The sequence below is a fragment of the Dromaius novaehollandiae genome, chromosome 1 (genome assembly GCF_036370855.1).
Source record: "Dromaius novaehollandiae isolate bDroNov1 chromosome 1, bDroNov1.hap1, whole genome shotgun sequence".
Taxonomy (NCBI): Eukaryota; Metazoa; Chordata; class Aves; order Casuariiformes; family Dromaiidae; genus Dromaius; species Dromaius novaehollandiae.
Window position 1 is genome coordinate 148523996 of NC_088098.1, and position 18153 is coordinate 148542148.

General features: G+C 36.4%; 1 protein-coding gene across 5 annotated transcripts in view; it reads right to left on the reverse strand.

Annotated features, from left to right (window-relative positions):
• REV1 (REV1 DNA directed polymerase) overlaps positions 1-18153 on the reverse strand; it is a 64855-nt gene that overhangs the window by 14235 nt on the left and 32467 nt on the right. For 4 of the 5 annotated variants that reach the window (XM_026103186.2, XM_026103181.2, XM_026103183.2 and 1 more), the window contains 8 exons: positions 14864-14996; positions 13780-13908; positions 12937-13091; positions 10684-10803; positions 7044-7264; positions 5795-5967; positions 2346-2448; positions 16-172 (listed from right to left, as the gene is read on the reverse strand). In XM_026103186.2, the coding sequence (XP_025958971.2) occupies positions 16-172; positions 2346-2448; positions 5795-5967; positions 7044-7264; positions 10684-10803; positions 12937-13091; positions 13780-13908; positions 14864-14996 (1191 nt within the window). The remainder of the gene's footprint in view (positions 1-15; positions 173-2345; positions 2449-5794; positions 5968-7043; positions 7265-10683; positions 10804-12936; positions 13092-13779; positions 13909-14863; positions 14997-18153) is intronic. The other variant, XM_026103182.2, reaches the window with a different exon arrangement.

Genomic DNA, 18153 nt, shown 5'->3' on the forward strand with positions numbered 1-18153 from the left:
AAAAAGCTTACTGACCTTCCTTATGTTCTTCTTCTGAGCACTTTTTTGCTTTCTGAACATGAAAAAGATCAATGACTGAATGCGATCCACCAGGTAACTGTCCAGATCGTATTGTTGAGTGAGCTGAAGTAGTTTTATTGATAGGAACTAACTGCTGTACCTGAATTCCAACCTAAACCCAAAACATGAATACATTCATTTTATGGAGTTTTTAAAACTGTATAATGCTTTCATAATAGCATTCTCTTTTCCCTTCCCATGAAACTGTCTGCCTACTGTGGGTAGGTGAGAAAATTAGTAAAAAGTACGTTGAAATACACATAAATAGTTACTGAAGATATCCCAAACAAATCCCAGGATTATTCACCACAATCCAACAACTAAGAAATTACAAAAATAATACCATTTTAACTTTTCTGACAAAGAAAAGTGCTGTCAACTGGATGATAAAACAATGCACTGATTATAACATTTCGTTGACACTAACAAATACAGAAAGTACTGACCAGGAAAAGTGATTAGTGTTAAATCTGGCCACACATACAAGAAGGAGGCTTTTTTTCTCCTCAACACAATCTATACTAAATTTAGCACTTCAGAGCCCAAAGATGAGGAAAAATAATGTCTCCCCTCTAGAGAGGGTTCTCGCAAAGTCTCAAAGGATGAAAGTATTTTGATGAATGTACTCTTTATCAGATAAGATGTATTCCTAATTTTGAAAAGTATCCTCAGTTTTTTACTTCAAAATACTAGAACAAACTGCTCAAAAATTGTGTCCAATTAAAAATATACTGGTACCTTGTGTAAGTTTACTGCTAAGTCTCCATAAAACTCTTAAGAGAAAAGGGCTCAGAAAGCATAAAAGAGCTAGTGCATATATTTCCACCATCTTTTTCTACAATTACACAGCAAGGATTATTATTTGGTACATATTTATTAGTTGCAGTTAATGGGATATTAAAACATCATTGTAAACATTTTTTTCTTTTCACTTCTATATTTCTACTTTTAAACATTTCCAGATTTAGCTCTGGAACATATAAGAAGTCTTTGAAATATTTATGTTTGCTGTATCAACATCTTTGCCTTTTTATTTTTTCTTTTTTCAGGAAGAACAATAGAGTTAAAGTACTATCTCAGTCTATGGGACAAGCGAGTGGATTCATCTGTCCAAGTGTAGGCACTTACATCTAAGGTTATCACTCTAGGACCTTTTCTAGTGACAGAGAGAAAAAAGGGCACTTTTACAGCATGACTCACTTCATGTATAACAGAAGCCTACGGAGACTAGCTCCAATACAGTCATACATACATGGAAGATGTGTGAAGTCAGCTGAAATACCACCCAAGGACCTTAGATATACCTGCACTTAATCTAGAACTGAATGGACCCTCCAGAATTGAACAGAACCACTTGGTCAGAGGAAGTACCCTGTTTTGCAAAGTAACAAATGCAACATCTACTGGATTCTAACTTTAAAGAAGAATTCTCTAAAACAAGGGCTAAAGAAATCAAGTGAAACAGAACCAAGTAAGAAGTCAAGAAAGACAGCTAAGGAGACAGGCAGACAAGACAACAGGAAAAACACAAAGATGATGATAAACATTTCATTAATTCCAGGAAGAAACCTGAGTCACAGACTTGACTTTGCAAAGCAACATTCTGATCCAAGAACCTGCTTCTACACCTATAAATGCAAGTTTGTTCTGGAAAGCCTATCATGCTCTGTGGTAACAAATGGCTGATGCCAATATATTCTCATCATGAATTTACAGTGCTATTACAGAACCACTGAGATAAGCAAGAGTCTCCTAAACTAAGCCCTGATGCAAAAGAGCCAGCAGTTTTACCTTTGGACAAAGGCCATGCCATGGGCTGGTAACTTTTCTGGATTTAAGACTTGAAGTCTAGAGCAGTATCTGCTCTGGTCTCTATCTCTGTCTCGCATTATAAGCAGTATTTATATTAGTTGCTTTACTAATAATTGTGCTAAAGTTTAGTGGAAATTCTAAGACAAATTCAAATTTATACATGCTAATACAATTATACAATTGCAGATGGTACAGTCTAACTTTGTTACCTCAAGCTGCTTTATTCAAGTTGTGGATTAATCCATGCCACACTAAAATATATATTTTTATATATTTTTTGCTTCATAACTGTGTTTTTCAAAAGTAAATATACAAAACAGAATATGATTGTATAGTCTAATTCACATAAGCTTTGTATTACCTATGCTTCTGCTTAAGTTTGGTTATCACCTACCCTAGAGAACCAAAATTTTATGAAAGAAGACAAAGAAACATGATAAAGAAAATAAATTTGGGTTTTCACATTGACTCACCCCTCGCATATCTGATATGTTCAGTTTCATTGTGTGAAACATGTTTAGAGTTTCTTTCCCAATTATTTTTGCACTGTCTGTTGCATGGTCTAGAGTGACAGTCCTACAAAAAATACAAAGTATTTTTAAAAAAGAAACTATTCCACAAATCCTACAGAAAACAACAATTCTGTGTTTATTACAGAGTGGGCTTCAAAGAAAGACGCATCACAATTTCTTAGTATACAGATATAGAACACTATTTTTTTGTTCTGTGATTTCTTTTTAAAGGTAGTTAAAATGAAGCATGTTCTACATAAAGACAAATTACTAATTGACCATTCCGAGAGCGTGCAGTCCTGGCATTAATTTATCCTAGGACAGATATACATTCATTGTGTCAACTGAAGCCAGACAAAAGTATTTCACTTTGCAGTACTTGCAGAAGTGCACTCATGCACTACCCTTCATTTAAGCTCAGTTCATAATCCACAGCAAGGGGTTTGCTCATCATTTCAACTTCCTCTCAGCTCACAAAAGTCTAAGGCAAGAGTTTCAGAAGGAATTCTGAGGCAGAAGTAGATGTAGGAATGTGCATGCAGATTACAGATGATGAAGAACTCTGGTTATGGGTAAGTAACTTTTTTTTTTTTTTTTAAAACTATAAGCAACACTCCAAGTACACAGTCACATGGTGGGCAACTTTAGGCAGCAGCTCTCACACAAAATTACCTAGCTGTTGAGTTTCAGGAACTGCAGTTTGAGTGCTTGGTAGAGCACTGGTACTGCTTGGTAGTTCTGGATGCTCTAATGGCATAGTATTTGAGAAAGTGATTGGCCACCTGAAACTGACCATAAGACATATTAGAGGGATGGAAAATTTTCTGGCTGAGGTCACTGGTGCAGTGTAAACTCTGATGGAATGGGCTCTAAGGACAAAAGGAAGCTCCAACTGGCATTTTGACGTTTTGAGGGTGTCCTCATGACAACTTTCTACCCACTTTGATGGTGTCTGGTTAAAGTTTTTTGGATCTGTCAGAAATTGGCATCAACAGCCAAGTGATCTCCGGAAAGGTTTGGTCCTGCCAAAACGAAAAGAAACGCTTTCTTGGTATGAAGGATATGAAGAACTCCCTAAGCCTTACAGGCCAATGTTTTAAGAAAAAGAAGAAAGCAGATCAATTCCATGATTAAGAAGCAACTCAGACAAAATTTTAGGGAGAAACGTAAGCTAGGTCTAAAGGTACACACCATTCCAGAAAAATATTTTACAAGTGGCTATGTAAAATACGGATATCTTACAAGGTCCTATGGTACCATCAGGACTTAAGATGACACAGTAAAAATACCACTGATATCTCAGAAAATGAATTTTGCACTGTTCTGTTTTCTAATACAGCACATGGTAGCAGAATTGTATGTCATAAGCTCACAAGTACGAGACAGACACTGTGCATGCCCATTCTACTATTCAGCTCTAAAATGCTGAAGGAAAGTCCCTACTTCTTCAGCTATGAGCTGTCCTAAGCAAATGATCCTTCAGTTCCGGAAGGATTTATCTGTTACAACAATCTGACATTAAGGGAAAAGTAGGAGAGACCTATCTTTGAAGATGCCAAGTCAACCCTCACACAAAAGCAAGGATCACCTCTTTACCTGAGAAACAACAACTTCAATGAGAAAAGTGTCTGCCTGAAGAAGATGAGTATATTTAGAAGATTTTGAGACAATCTTGCATGAAACAACATACAACTATGAGATGCCGTAAGTCTAGATTTCATTCTTGTGTTTTGATGAGTATCCAAGCATATAATTAAATATGAGGTAAAAAAACCTTTTGTCAACACAGATTTGAAAATCATCCAGTGAACAATAGAGATCAAAAAAAGGGGAGAAAAATAGTGGGTAAGAGTTGCAGGATTGCTTGTAGAAGCTGAAGGTCATACTCCTTTGACAGTGACCTATCAACTGACTATGACTATCCAGGCTCAGTAACTGGGTTATCCTATTTCACCAGAGATGGACAGGCATCATGGGTAGCATCTTGATAAGATCAACAGCGCTGCAGTGAGACCAAGGAGAAAGATACTTCACTTTGTTAGTAATGGTAATGACCCACAAGAAAACAAAGGTACTTCTGATGAGGAACTTATGACTATATGAAAAAAAATCACTCTGAAGGTCAAGAGACACGTTCACCTTTTCAAACAACTGAAATGCTGGGCAAAATCACTACTCTGAACTTGAGATTTAGAGAGAGAGATTTAAGAGATCCAATCTTCTTAGCTCCACACTAGTTTACCATGGTCTTTTTCCTTCTAGGAGCAAAAAGTATTCTCTGCAGACTTACTGGTGAAACAAACAGCAGAGAGAGATTTGACACAAAGAAATTTTTCTGTACTGAGATGGATCTCTGCAGTCCAAGATGTCTGCTGACAACTCCAATCCTCAGGACCCTAAATGGCCTCACAGGCTTCTGTGGCAAGTAATTCTGCAGTTACTGCCCCTACTCCCCACGTGTTGCAGACTTGAAGGAACAGAGTACTGATCAAACACCCTTCTTGACAAGACAAAGGCATTTTTCCTTGAGAACTGTTACAATCAACATGAGATTAAGAAGCTATCAAGGAATAGCAGAAAGCTCCTCAAGAAAAAGGATAGTACAAAATACTACACAGACGAGGGAGGAGAAACAGTCTGCAGCAGCAGAACATTTCCTTTCAGCTGGTCACTGAAAGGAATGAACGTTGCTGCACATGCTTCAGAGAGCGGGATGCAAACATGACTTCTACAAGTACTCCAAAAGGAAAAATAGCTCCAATATTGAGGTAAATGGACAAATGTACACCAACAATATACATGTTGCATGTGGGCTATCATTTGAAGATAAAATTTTTAAAAGATCGAAAGCCCTTATAAGCTAGAATTTCATGAGACTATTATCAAATCAAGAATAATATTAAATTATGGATTATTAAGCCAATTATTAAGCCTCTTCTTTCCAAGAAGAGCAAAAATCTACATCTCCACCAAGAGAAATGGATAACCACAATAATTCATTGAACGTATTTCACTAAACCACTTATTTTTAAGTAGTGTCCAGACACACAAGAGTACATTCTTTCAAGAAAGCATTTTCAAACCACAAAGAATGCACTTGTGGAGTCAGATTCCTTCTTTCCCATCCCTGCTATCTCTGAAAACCATCAATCTTTTCTTCTGTGCCCAAAAACCTTTCAATTTCTGTAATGTGCTGATGACTGAAGCACTGCATATATATAACCAAAACACAGAGAACTTTGAGAATAGTATTCTACATCTGATGTTAGCATAGGTTTGTTATGTAGACAAAATGGTACTAAGCACCTTTAAAATTTCTGTCCTGTCTAGCTCAAAGTTTCAGTGCTCAACAGCCTGCAGAAATGGGCTCATGCCTACTACTGACCATTCATTTCTTGATGCATAGTTACCTGGCAATATTATCACAGATTCCATGACCTCCGTATTTTGCAGGCTCCATTGGTGCCCCAGCCTTTCTGACCATAATTTTAAGAGTCAATCGTTTACCCTTCATACCAGCAGCTTCAAGTCTACGTTGGATTTCTTCTGAGAGGCTCAGAAGGAAAGCTTCTGCTTCCTTAGGCTAAAAGTAAAAGTCAACATTCCACTGTTTAGAACATCATTGTTTTTCAAATACATGACGTAATTCATTAAAAATTAATGTAAACCATTTCACAAAGTCTGGCAGTTGGTGAAACGTGCATTGCTAAGATTTAAAAATATGTAATATCTTCTCAACTGAAAAGAGCAAGCTGACTCACAGGCAATTGTCTGACTTAATTTCAAGCGTTTTATGTTTACACTGTATGTAGCTGAAGTTAGGCAAGATGGTAGATTCCTATCCTGATGCTGAAATAAGTGGGAAATATGAAGTCCTTCTGGAAATAATTTTTTTCCCCTCTTTTTAAGAAAACTAGACTCAGAATTATAAGCCAAATTTTAGGCATGCTCCTAGAAGATGAAGAGCTTAGGATTTACAAGGAAAAAAAACCTTTTCTACCATGAGGACAGTCAAGCAGGGGGTCCAGCTGCCCAGAGGAGTTGTGCAGTCTCTGTCCCTGGAGGTTTCCAAGACCTGACTGGATAAAGCCCTGAGCAACCTGGTCTGACCTCATAGCTGACCCTGCTCTAAGCAAGGGGTTGAACTACATGACACCCTGAGGTCCCTCCTGTCCTGATTTATTCTGTAATTTCTGTAAATGCTTAATTTCTCAATAAAGGAATGAATTATTTTAATACAATTTTGTCAACAACACCCCCCCCCCCCCAAGAATTGTTGAAAAAAAAAGTCTAGCAAAAACGTTGCATTGGAGCAAACTGGTGATGGTTCCGGGCACAGCCCTGTTTGAATAATTAGCATTTAAATGAAAGACAATGCACTACGTGCTGACAAAACTACTGCAATTCTCTTGTCCACAGAGAATGCAGAATAGCCAGTTAATTTTGTGAAATACTCCCTTCTTTTCAGCCCAATACTTCTACAGTCTCTTCTCTCATTTTATCCTTTCATCTCCTACTTCTTCATTTTCCTCATTTCTATTTGGTGGCTAAGATGGTGCTCTAACAGATCAAAGTGCAAGTGAAAATAATGAGAATATGAGAAGAATCCTTTACAGTCAAAAGAAGTCACAGCAGAAAAGAAAGCAAGTTTGAATTTACCTGTGTAAACCTTATTCCATAGTTTATTTCTGCTGAAACAGATTTTCTTTGTTTTTCTGTTCGAACAGGTCGATCATCCAAACCACGACAAAATCTGTAAAGCATTTGTCCTGTTTTTGGACCAAATTCTTTCTGCAGTTTTGACATTGAAGCACACTGTAGATCTCCACAGGTTTTAATTCCCAAAGAAACCAGCTTGGATTCCATTGACCTACCAACTCCTAACAAGAAAAAAATTGGTTCCATTAACTCTGCACAATTCAGAGGCAGTTAGGTTTTGAAGGAATAAAATTTGTCTGTTTTAAACCTAAATTATGGAGTAGTATCATAACAACAAATAAATTCCACTCAATGATATATGTTTCAAATGGAAATTTTTGCTGTCTTTATCTGTATTTCTGTAATCTATATTACATATTTTGTTTAAGGTGTCATAGTGCAGAGTGTTTCTTTATTTCTAGATGAAATATGAATGACACCTCCTTGTAAACCTCCTTGAGAAGGTACTGCCTGCTACAGTATATATAGCTCTGAATACCATAATATTCGGTCCACAGAGTGTATACAACCTGTAATATGTTTTTACCATCGCATACAAGTGACTTAATCTAAATGAAAACTAGCAAATATTTTTACTACTATTCCATTGCTTCCTAGGTAGAAAAATATTATTTCAAGTAGAAGTGATAGCATACCTGTATCACTTGTGCTGTGAATTACCAAACACTGGCAATTGTAGGTATCCATGGCAACTGCACATATGTAAGTGTAATAAATCTATGTATATTTATGGGTTTGGCGAGCGGTGGGCTGTTATTTCCGGAAGGTATTAACCTTATGAGTTTACATGGCCAAAGACAGCAAAAGTCAGAAACCTCAGGTAGTCAGAGTCTATCTTTCAGAATCTCTGTTTCATTATCTAAGTGATGTACTGATACAAACACTAGAAAGCTTTTACTATGAACATATGAGTGAAAACTGAAAACTTTAAAAGACTCAAGTCAAAGCATATTACTATATGAACTGTTTTCTGGAGGAAAAAAATCTCTCATGAGTTATGCCGAAAAGAAATGGCACTGTGCTGCAAATGATGTTTGGTCATGGAAGAGGATACGTAAAGAGAATTTCTGGTAAACCTGGATTCATACATGTATGCTATTCCCAGCACTTCTCCATTTTAGTGACTGCAATTCTATCACAATAGATCTCTGGGGTTTTTTTCCTTAAAAAGAGACACATACTATTTTGAACATTTAGCACTAAGTATGTGTGTACACACACAGGTTGAGCACAGCTATCACTAACATACAGGGCATGAATAAGGTGTATTCAGCAGTTTTTGCATTACATCAGTGTCAAACTATGTTAGTAATGTATTGAAGAGTAATATCCTATAGAGTTGCATGCCAGAAAACACTTTAGCTTACAACTCCTTTAAATATTTTCCTGGAACAATGGAAATAAAAATAATAAAGAAATAAATAATCAGCCCGTTTTTATACAGGTGTATTCCACATGTCCTTACCACCTATCACTCTTTCTTGATGCTAACTCCAGACCCCTGCCATCTGTCTGTGACTTCTCTTACCCCTTGAAGAACTTCCCTAACTTGCAGGCTAAAAAGGCTTCTTTCCTTCTCCCCAGCATTTTCCTTGGGTCTTCTCTATGTCCACAGGCATCCTATCTAATTACTACAGTTCTTCCCTCAGTCAGATATCTCTTTCTCTCTCCTATTGGACCAAGGAATGCAGGAAAAAAGCCATGTACTCTGGCTGTACATATGACAACTGGGAGCTATTGCCAAAAATGTACACTAGTTGAATTTTGCCTGCCTGCCCCTCAAAAGACATACCAATTTGGACTCCTCCCCTCTGTCCAGCTGCCATTTTTCATAAAACTTGTAGAAACATTGTATCTTTGGAACTTCTATCTCTTGGTAAGATTGGCTGAAACTGCCAGAGAGATTACCAAATTATTAGTGCTGGTAAACCTGCAAATCATGCAAACATTTCCTCAGGGAACTAGGCAAAAATGGTTGGAATTCAACAAATTTGTTGTTCTTTCTTGAAAGAATCTACGCATTCTGTCACAGTTTGTAGTAAACCATTAACTAAAAATCCTTACGTGAAAAACTGACTCCATGTGAAACAAATGCCTAATTTCTACTCTAAATCTATCACAACCAAAAACTGCATATAGGTGGATGCAAACCATGACAGTGTTATGGCTCCAACAATAGCCTCACCTCCCATGTTATTCTCTATTCATTAGCCATTCTAATATGTCTTGTGTTGCAAGCAGAAGCACTTTTCTAGTCAGGTAATGTTTTCCTCTATCCATTTATTTCTTACTTTTCCTTCTATCCTTATTCTCTTCCAGGTATCTCAGAGTTTCCTAAATGCAACATATTAAATAAATTCCTCTCGCGCACTCCTTTTCTTCCCCTCGTATACTCTCATTCTTCTATTTGTGGTATTTTTTCCAACTCGTGGCTTCGTATTCTCTCTTTTAGAAAGGATATTCTCTTGACTGGGGGCCGACCTCCTGGAAAGCAGCTCTGCAGAGAAGGACCTCGGCGTGCTGGTGGACAACAAGTTGACCATAAGCCAGCAATGTGCCCTTGTGGCCAGGCAGCCTAAAGTGTAGCACACTAGCAAGTTGCCAGCAGGTCGAGGGAGGGGATCCTTCACCTCTGCTCAGCACTGCTGAGGCCACACCTGGGGTGCTGGGTCCAGTTCTGGGCTCCCCAGAAGAAGAGAGATAAGGAGCTACTGGAGCGAGTCCAGCAAAGGGCCACTAAGATGAGTAAGGGACTGGAGCAGCTCTCATATGAAGAAAGGCTGAGAGAGCTGGGAATACTGGAGAAGAGAAGACTGAGAGGAGATCTTATCAATGTGTATAAGTATCTCAAGGGAGGGTATAAGGACGATGGGGACAGACTCCTCTCAGTGGTGCCCAGCGATAGGACAAGAGGCAACAGGCACAAACTGAAACACAGGCAGTTCCGTCTGAACATGAAGAAAAACTTCTTTACTGTGAGGGTGACAGAGCACTGGAAGAGACTGCCCAGAGAGGTTGCAGAGTCTCCTTCCTTGGAGATATTCAAAAGCCGTCTGGATGCAATCGTGGGGAACGTGCTGTAGGTGACCCTGCTTGAGGAAGGGGGTTGGACTAGATGATCTCCAGAGGTGCCTTCCAGCCTCAATCATTCTGTGATTGGGCTAGGCATCAATTTTAATTTGATATACAACTCCTCTATAAAAGATCTATGCAAACCCTGCCTCTCACAGTGGGATGTACCCATTATTAATAATTTTATTACATTCATCATGATATGGCAAGCTAGCATTCATTTGAAATGATTCATCCAAATAGTTTTATTAAAGAATGTAAAGTTGCCTAAGATATTAAACTCTCAGCTTCTTCTGTAATCATGTATACAGCTCTGTAAAGTCTTTACCAAAAAAGATGCTCCTCTAAAAGATACAAAGGTCACTGAGATTCTTCTCAGAAATTATTAGTAAATCATTTTTTCAGATTGTAACCATGAAATGTTAGATATAAGACTGAACACAGATTTGTAGCTACAACTGTTCTAGTAGCAGGAGGCAAAATGTTCTGTAAAAGAAGAGACAAGTACCTGGAAGACTGGTAACAAGTTGACCTCTGATAAAATCATCCACTTCTTCTGGTTTTAAGTGATACTGTCCATCTGGTTTTGCTTTACGAGTTGCCATTCTGGCCAGCAGAATATTGGAACCTGTGAAAATAACAAATTGAAGCGTGTCTGTGGTAAATTCTGTCTTCTCAAGCAGGATTCTCCAGTTCAACAGTTAAGGGAAAAATGCAGTAGGTACAGTCAAATTCTGTATATTTTGTAAAGAGTTTAATGAGATATATTTATTTATATTTGCAATATCCACTTTCAAATTGGCAACTAGCAGGATTTGTGATTTGAGTAGAGTAACTGCAGTAGTAACTGCACTTGCAAAGTGAAAACAAACAAACAATAAGTAAGCACATGGCAATTCACTAAAAACACTGAATCTGTCTTCGCAATGTTCTACCTATGTAGAGGTACGAGCCTTATTTCAGTATTCTTTCCTCCCTGTTTACAGGTTTATTCATGCCCAGCCAAAAGAATCTCTGAAATGATACCCAAACGGATTCATTATTGCTACTCAAACACTCTGCTTTAAGACAAAGCAAACCAATAAAAAAGCAGGGGAATCCAGAACTAACAGCACAATATCCCTGTTGCTATTCTTCTCTCACCTACGTTTTTATTCTTTTTGCCCTTTTTGAAATTTTAATCAATAAGAACAGTAATACAGACTTATGAGCACTGTTTCTGCTGAGAGGTTAAATTGATGAAACAATTAACAACAGACTCATTCAATTTTCTGCTTAACTTTGGGGACCAATGTTTTGTCTATAGAGTACTGAAGATTTCTGATCCTCTTTTCTATCGAGCATACCAACATAGCCTCTAATACCATAAAATCTCAGTGATTTACCTTCCGTAATGTATTATTCCCACAACACTGAAGTAGGGAAAAACTAATACTTCCCTTAACAAGTAAGAAATCAAGGCACAGGATGTTTACAGATGAGTGTTTAATCTTTCACTAGCATTGTTTGAATCAGTTTAGTTTAGCCACTAAAATCTCTGGGGTATGAATTAAATTTATTCAACTGGCATAAGCATGCCCTTCTTTAATTTACTTCTAATCAGAAATAACAGTGTTGAGAAGGGATCTCAATGGTATAACAATATCTATTTAAATTTATATTTTATTATATTGTTGTAACTTTCTCATTGGGCAACACAGAAATCACTTATATGAGATGTCAGTTTCTGGCAGACCATGTATTTGAAATCAGGTCTCTACATTCATATAATAGTACAATTACAATAGTTTCCTCCGATTCATTTACTTTATGATGAATTCAGAGTGAGGAGACAAAGTCTTTGCAGTGTACCTACCATATGAATTTCTAGAAAGGACACCAGTATTATTTTTCAAATATCTCAAATTGATAATTAGAAATAAATATTTGCTCATAGGTATTTGTCTCTTTCAATCAGTAAGAGAAATATGATATCAGATTAGAAAATAATGCTTTAAAAAGTAATTTCTCTCTTTCTACAGAAAAAACAAACACATTAAATAAGCATATTACAGAGATTACAAATGCATTTCAAGTCAAAGAAAGACACAAACAGGGATCAAGGGAATTACAGTCTCTATACTACCATGATCCCTTAGGAAATAAAAAGAAGAATTCTACCACTAAGACTTACAATAATGAATTTCAGTTTGCATCACAAGTGGATTTTATACACTTGCATACACTCAGTACATTTATTCCCAGATACTTATTCTCTAACATGATTAGGAACAAAAAACAAAGGAGAAAGGAAGGGACCAGGTGAAAAGAAATAAAGAAATTCTTTTCAGAGGTGTAATTTCATGTACAATACCTACTACAAATTACACAAGCTTTGCTTTCAATAAGTTATAACTATGCTAAATCATGCCACCCCATAAACTCTTACTACTTTCTCTTGTAAGGAACAGAATCTGCTCTCATTTTCCAATTTACCAGAAAAAATACAGTAGCATTTTATAAAAATGAATGTAAATATTATGCAGATGAATTTTTAGTGTACTGTTCAAATAATAAAGCAGAGATTAGACCAATTTTATAAAATATTGTTTAAAATCCACTTATGAAAGCTTCTTCCACTTTTATTTACATTAATTTAATCTAAATGGCAGTATGTTCCATATTTCACAAACACTTAACTGTTTTACCAATCTTACATAGCTCTGATAAGCCTAACACTACTAGGCAATGCTTGTAAGTAGAAATGAAATAAGGTACTCACCCATCCCAACAGAGGCAGCGCATTTAGTTTGGGCTTTGATTTCGGTGCGTATAGCATTTGCAAATTCATCAGGAGTCAATCTGGTCTCTGTAAGGATTTCAGTGATATCTACTAGTGCTTCATCACAACTGACTGCTTCGATGTTATGAGTATAGCTATCAACACAAAGTAAAGGAGGTGAAACACCAGCAACAGCTCACCATCTGTTAAAACAAATATGTAGCAAATAAAGTCTTCCTTTTGTGGTGGCATTTCCCTGCTTATTTAGTATCACACACAACTTAAATATTAAAAATGCTAATATAGCAAATTACAGTAACATTTTTATGTAGCACTAACTTTGACATACATCATGCTTTTAAAGGAACAGCTGGGGAAGGAGAGTTAAATGATCATTTTTTATTCACACTAACAGATTTCTAGTTTTGTTCAAGCGTATTTTAAACCAGAAAATAGTTTCTAATAGAAATTACTCCAATAAGGAATTCTTAAATTGCTCAATTAAAAAAAGACCCTCTTGGAAGTATCTCACTAGCAAGCAGAAATCAGTTCTTCTCACAGTGAAATCAGTGCAAATTTTAACAATGATGCCCTTATAGTCAGATGTTGACCATTTACAGGATTTGGCTTCAAGACAAAAGAGTGCTCAGAAGAAACAGAGTGCTCAAAATAAAAAAAAATTACTACAAAAGGAAGATCTGACATAGCAATGGTTTTCATGAAGCGGGAGAGTAATATAGAGATGACAATATGAGCTGGAATAATGTCATTCAGCAGAGGCAAATGAAAATATGCCTGACAACCTTTCCATGGAAGATCATGTAAACATACAGCACACATTACCTTGCTAGTATTTCATATACGGTCCGTGCAACTTCTTTGTATGAATTAAAATCATATGAAACTGCTTGAAGATTCGGACACAACTTTTTTGCTTGGCCAAAAAACATTCCGTTCTTTATGCCAACTTGTCTAAAAACAAATAAGAAAAAAAACATGCAGTACCAACTTCTTCACAAATCATGTTAATATGTGGTATTTCCAAATGAAGTTTTTGTCTTTTTCCATAAAAGTAAATTATTGATAAAACTGCCAGCATTTTGATAGATAAGAAAAACAGCTGCAAATAGATTATTTTAATTAGCTATATGATGTTTAGGCATACAGCACGCACAGCCTGTATTTGGGGATGTGCTTAAAACGTAGAAAAAATCTCCAGGAAGCACTGCATGCCATCTTGTGTTTCAAATTAAAATCAAACATATACTACAGAGATTAAGATAGCTGGTTCTTATATCCCACTTTGCAAACTAATAAAATTAAGCTCCCACACAAATAAAGCGCAACTTTTTGAGACAAAAATACCACTTTGCCTACCCTGTCACAGTTGAGAAAGGTTAAAATGAAATAGTAATTGCTGGAGTATTTTTTCTATCAGGGTAGCAAACTGTATTTTCAGCACTGTGGTTCTATCTCTAACAAGTTATTTCAAATCCTGAAAGTTATAAGCTATGCTATCTGAAATACTCAATGTGATCAGCGCATGAAATGTTTTTAAGTTTAGTAATCACTCTTATCCTTGTACCATTTTAACTGAAACCTTCAGTAACAAAGTGTTCTCAACTTCATGAAAGAATTCAGTGTTAATGTGAAGGAATGAAGATAACATTATGAAATCAATCTTATCACTGTGAACGGCACAGAGCTTTTCTTAATTGGTTCTGTTTCGGTTAACATGCAGGTTAGGCTGACAGCTATAACGGTGTTTAAAAAACAGCTGCATGCATAGGGAAGGACGTAACGACTGAAACATAAAATTATCTGAATAAATTTAAACAATATATGACCTAAAAATTGCTATTTACAGACACTTTGTGCCTGTCTGCATAAGATTTTTCAAGCAACCTGATAGGTAACTTTTACCTACCTGGCTTCATAACTACAAGAGGCAATTTCAGCCATGGACAGAACAGTGAGATCCATGTCAGCTCCATTCCTATGTGTGGAATCTGGATGCTCCCAGACTGATGAGTCCAGCTTATCAGGAACTCTGATTTCTGCTTGGAAAATAATATTTGTATTTGTTTTTATATTAATTTCTTATGAGTTCAACAAAATGAATGTGAACGAAATATAATGGAGTATTCTTGATAAAATTTCTATACAACTTCTTCACCTCTTGGTGAAGAGGTTCTTAGCACTATATTGATTCATATCACAGTCAAGGAAAAAAAAAAAAAGCCCCCTCACAGTAATCTCTCTCTACAGGTAGGTCTGCACATAGTATTGCGACCAATATTATGCTACAGAAAAATTCTTTTCCTATTTTCCCCCAAGATTTTAGAGAATAGCTTGCATATGGCTAGCTATGTGATTACTGTAAGACAAGAGAGATCTCACTGATCTTTAATGACAATAAAAATGATTAGACAAACTCCTGAAGCCACCTGCTACAACCATACCCTGTAAACAAAATGCATGACACTGAGAATTTATCAACTGCTTCCCTGAACTAAAAAGATGCTTAGCTATATTCCTTTTTAAAAAGCACAACTACCACCAAGACAAAGAAATTAAATTCAAAGTACAATTCCACTGCTTATCATATTTATAAACTCCTATTTACAACTATTTCTTAATAATTACTTAATCTAGATACCCCAAAGTGATCTTTAAGGAGTCAAATGAAATAACAAGGACACTTACAAATTAGCTTAAATTAAAAAACACTAAAACTAACTAGAAACTTGTACATTTTTTAATACTCTTACAGGGAAATTCATTGACAAAACCTCCATTATTACTTCCTAATAATTCACGTATTAGAATATATAACTTCTTTCAAGAAACACCACAAATTTCTCTTGGATCAAAAGGATATAACTATAAACACTGCAATCTCTGACTTTTAAAACAAGAGACAGGCCTTTCATAACTCTATGAAACTCTACAGCATGCTCTTAGGCCAACTGCATACTAGATACTAGGACAGAAACTCAGGACACAGAATACTGGAATCAAGTAAAGCATTCTCTATTCCTTTCTATTTAGGTTCTCATGGTATGTAAAACCTTGATGGATAGATGTCTAAACTCTAAATTATAGATTAGCCTGAAAAAAATGTATTGATGCAAACATTACTATTTCCTCCCAAATTCCCAATCAGAATCAAAACAAAAAGGTATCATAAGACATAAAGCTTCTTATTTACTCAAAATGAAATCTAATATGTATGTTATAGTTTTTTCTCAATACTGTAGTCTATTTAATAGTATCCACCTTTGTAATACAATGAAGTTTACTCCAAAGTGCCACAATACCTAATCATACACTGTGGTACTAACAACTTACACACTGACAATTCAACCGGAAGGAAACAGGGTGCTACGTGCACATACAAGCAGTTACCAGACCAGAGAATGTATTGTAATGAGTGAGTAGAGACAGCAGGGCCAGAACTTGGCTTGCGTGAAAAGCTGCTTTTATTCTGACTTTCTGCTAAACTCAAGTATCTTTTTATGTCGTAAACATATTAATGTATGAAGAGCTCAGTAAGTTACCTAAGATGTCTGCAGCTGCAAATTAGAGCAAAATTATGCCCCAAATAAAGATAAGAATGACAAGAACAATTTCTTTAGTCCATGCCTTCCTGTGCCCTGGCCTGAGAGGATGCTGTCATCTTGTCTATCTTCATTGGACTCGCCGACTTTTTCCACATCGCAGCAGAGCAGATCCCCCCATGAGCTGATGGAGTCACTTCATGTGAAATTCAGGGCAATGCAGAACACATTGTCCTCAATGGAAGGCAAGGTAGAGAACCTCTCATCAAAAGTTGGGAAACTAGACAGGCACATGGTGAATGTGGAGCAACGGATGGAGAAATCAGAGGCCAGGACCCAAGTCTGTGAAAAAGAAATCGCTGAGAATAAATCTGTGACTAATATGATGGTTAAAAACTGCTGCTCTTTAGAAAGAAAAATGGGAGATACTAGGGTTGAGGGAAAGGAAGCCTAAAAACCATTCACATCTTGGACATCCTGGCCATGGAAAAGAGACCCCAAACTATGAATTCTGATTAACATATGTTAATCCTCTAGCTTTAGGACATGAATGTTAAAGATGGTATCTATGTAGAGAAGTAATTTCTACTACCCAGAAAGCTTATCTCCAATTTGGAGATTTAGGGAGAGAATAAGAGCAAATTTTTAAATTTAAAAGTTACACATTTCTGGATGAATTCAAACAAGAAAAAGAAAGTATTTCATAAAGGATCCAAGATTCTATTGACACTAGATACTCATTTAGCAATGCAGATCAAAAGGCAGGAACCAGTATCACTGAAGAAGTAATTCGCAAAAAAAGAAGTAGCTGAAGCAGCAGAATTCAGTATGTAGTCAAACTACATCCATAGGTTTCTTTTTTTCTTTTTTCTTTTTTTTTTTAAATTTGGAACATTTTTTCTAATAAGCAAGATCTGGAGGAGGCAAGATCAGAGAGCAGCCTGGAAAGCATGAAGTATCAAAAAATGAAGTGGGTTCCGTGTCGAAACATGGAAGTAAAAATATGCTTACGTTCAAAGCTGGTCCCAACTACCTTTTTATTCAGTGTATATAGTACATCCCCAAAGGGAATGGTGTCTGTTTAACAGAGCATAATTTAGCATTCTATATTTTTAATATTTCAGAAAAAACAGTTTTCCATATAATACATGGGCCTGCCAGACCATATTTACCTGTGGCAAGGCACAATTAAACACATGCTATGAAGTGTTTCACATACACTTCCTAAGATATTGTGATGTTAGAAAAGCCTAACCAAAAGTGCAATTACACGTTTTCTTGTAAGACTACAACTAACCTTAATTTCTTTTACCCAAAAGGAAGACAATCCATGTGTTTATGAGAATGTAAGCAGAAACAGCAGGCTACATTTGTTTGCTGATAAAAATACTGTACTCAGAGATTAAAAAAAATAGAGAGACTAAAAAAAAAAGAATCTGCAGCTAATGAGATAGAGACTGTAAAAACAGTGTTAGGAAAAAATCCTTTTGCCAAAACAACAGGCTGTACAATCAGACTAAATATCAAGAAAGAAGAGCTAGCTGCCTGCCTGCACGCAAGCCAGTGAGATTGGATGCTGAAGTTAAAGAAATGATTGTGTGGACACCCAGAAAAAGCTGCTGCAGTAAGAAACTGAGTTTGTTATACAATGAGGCTG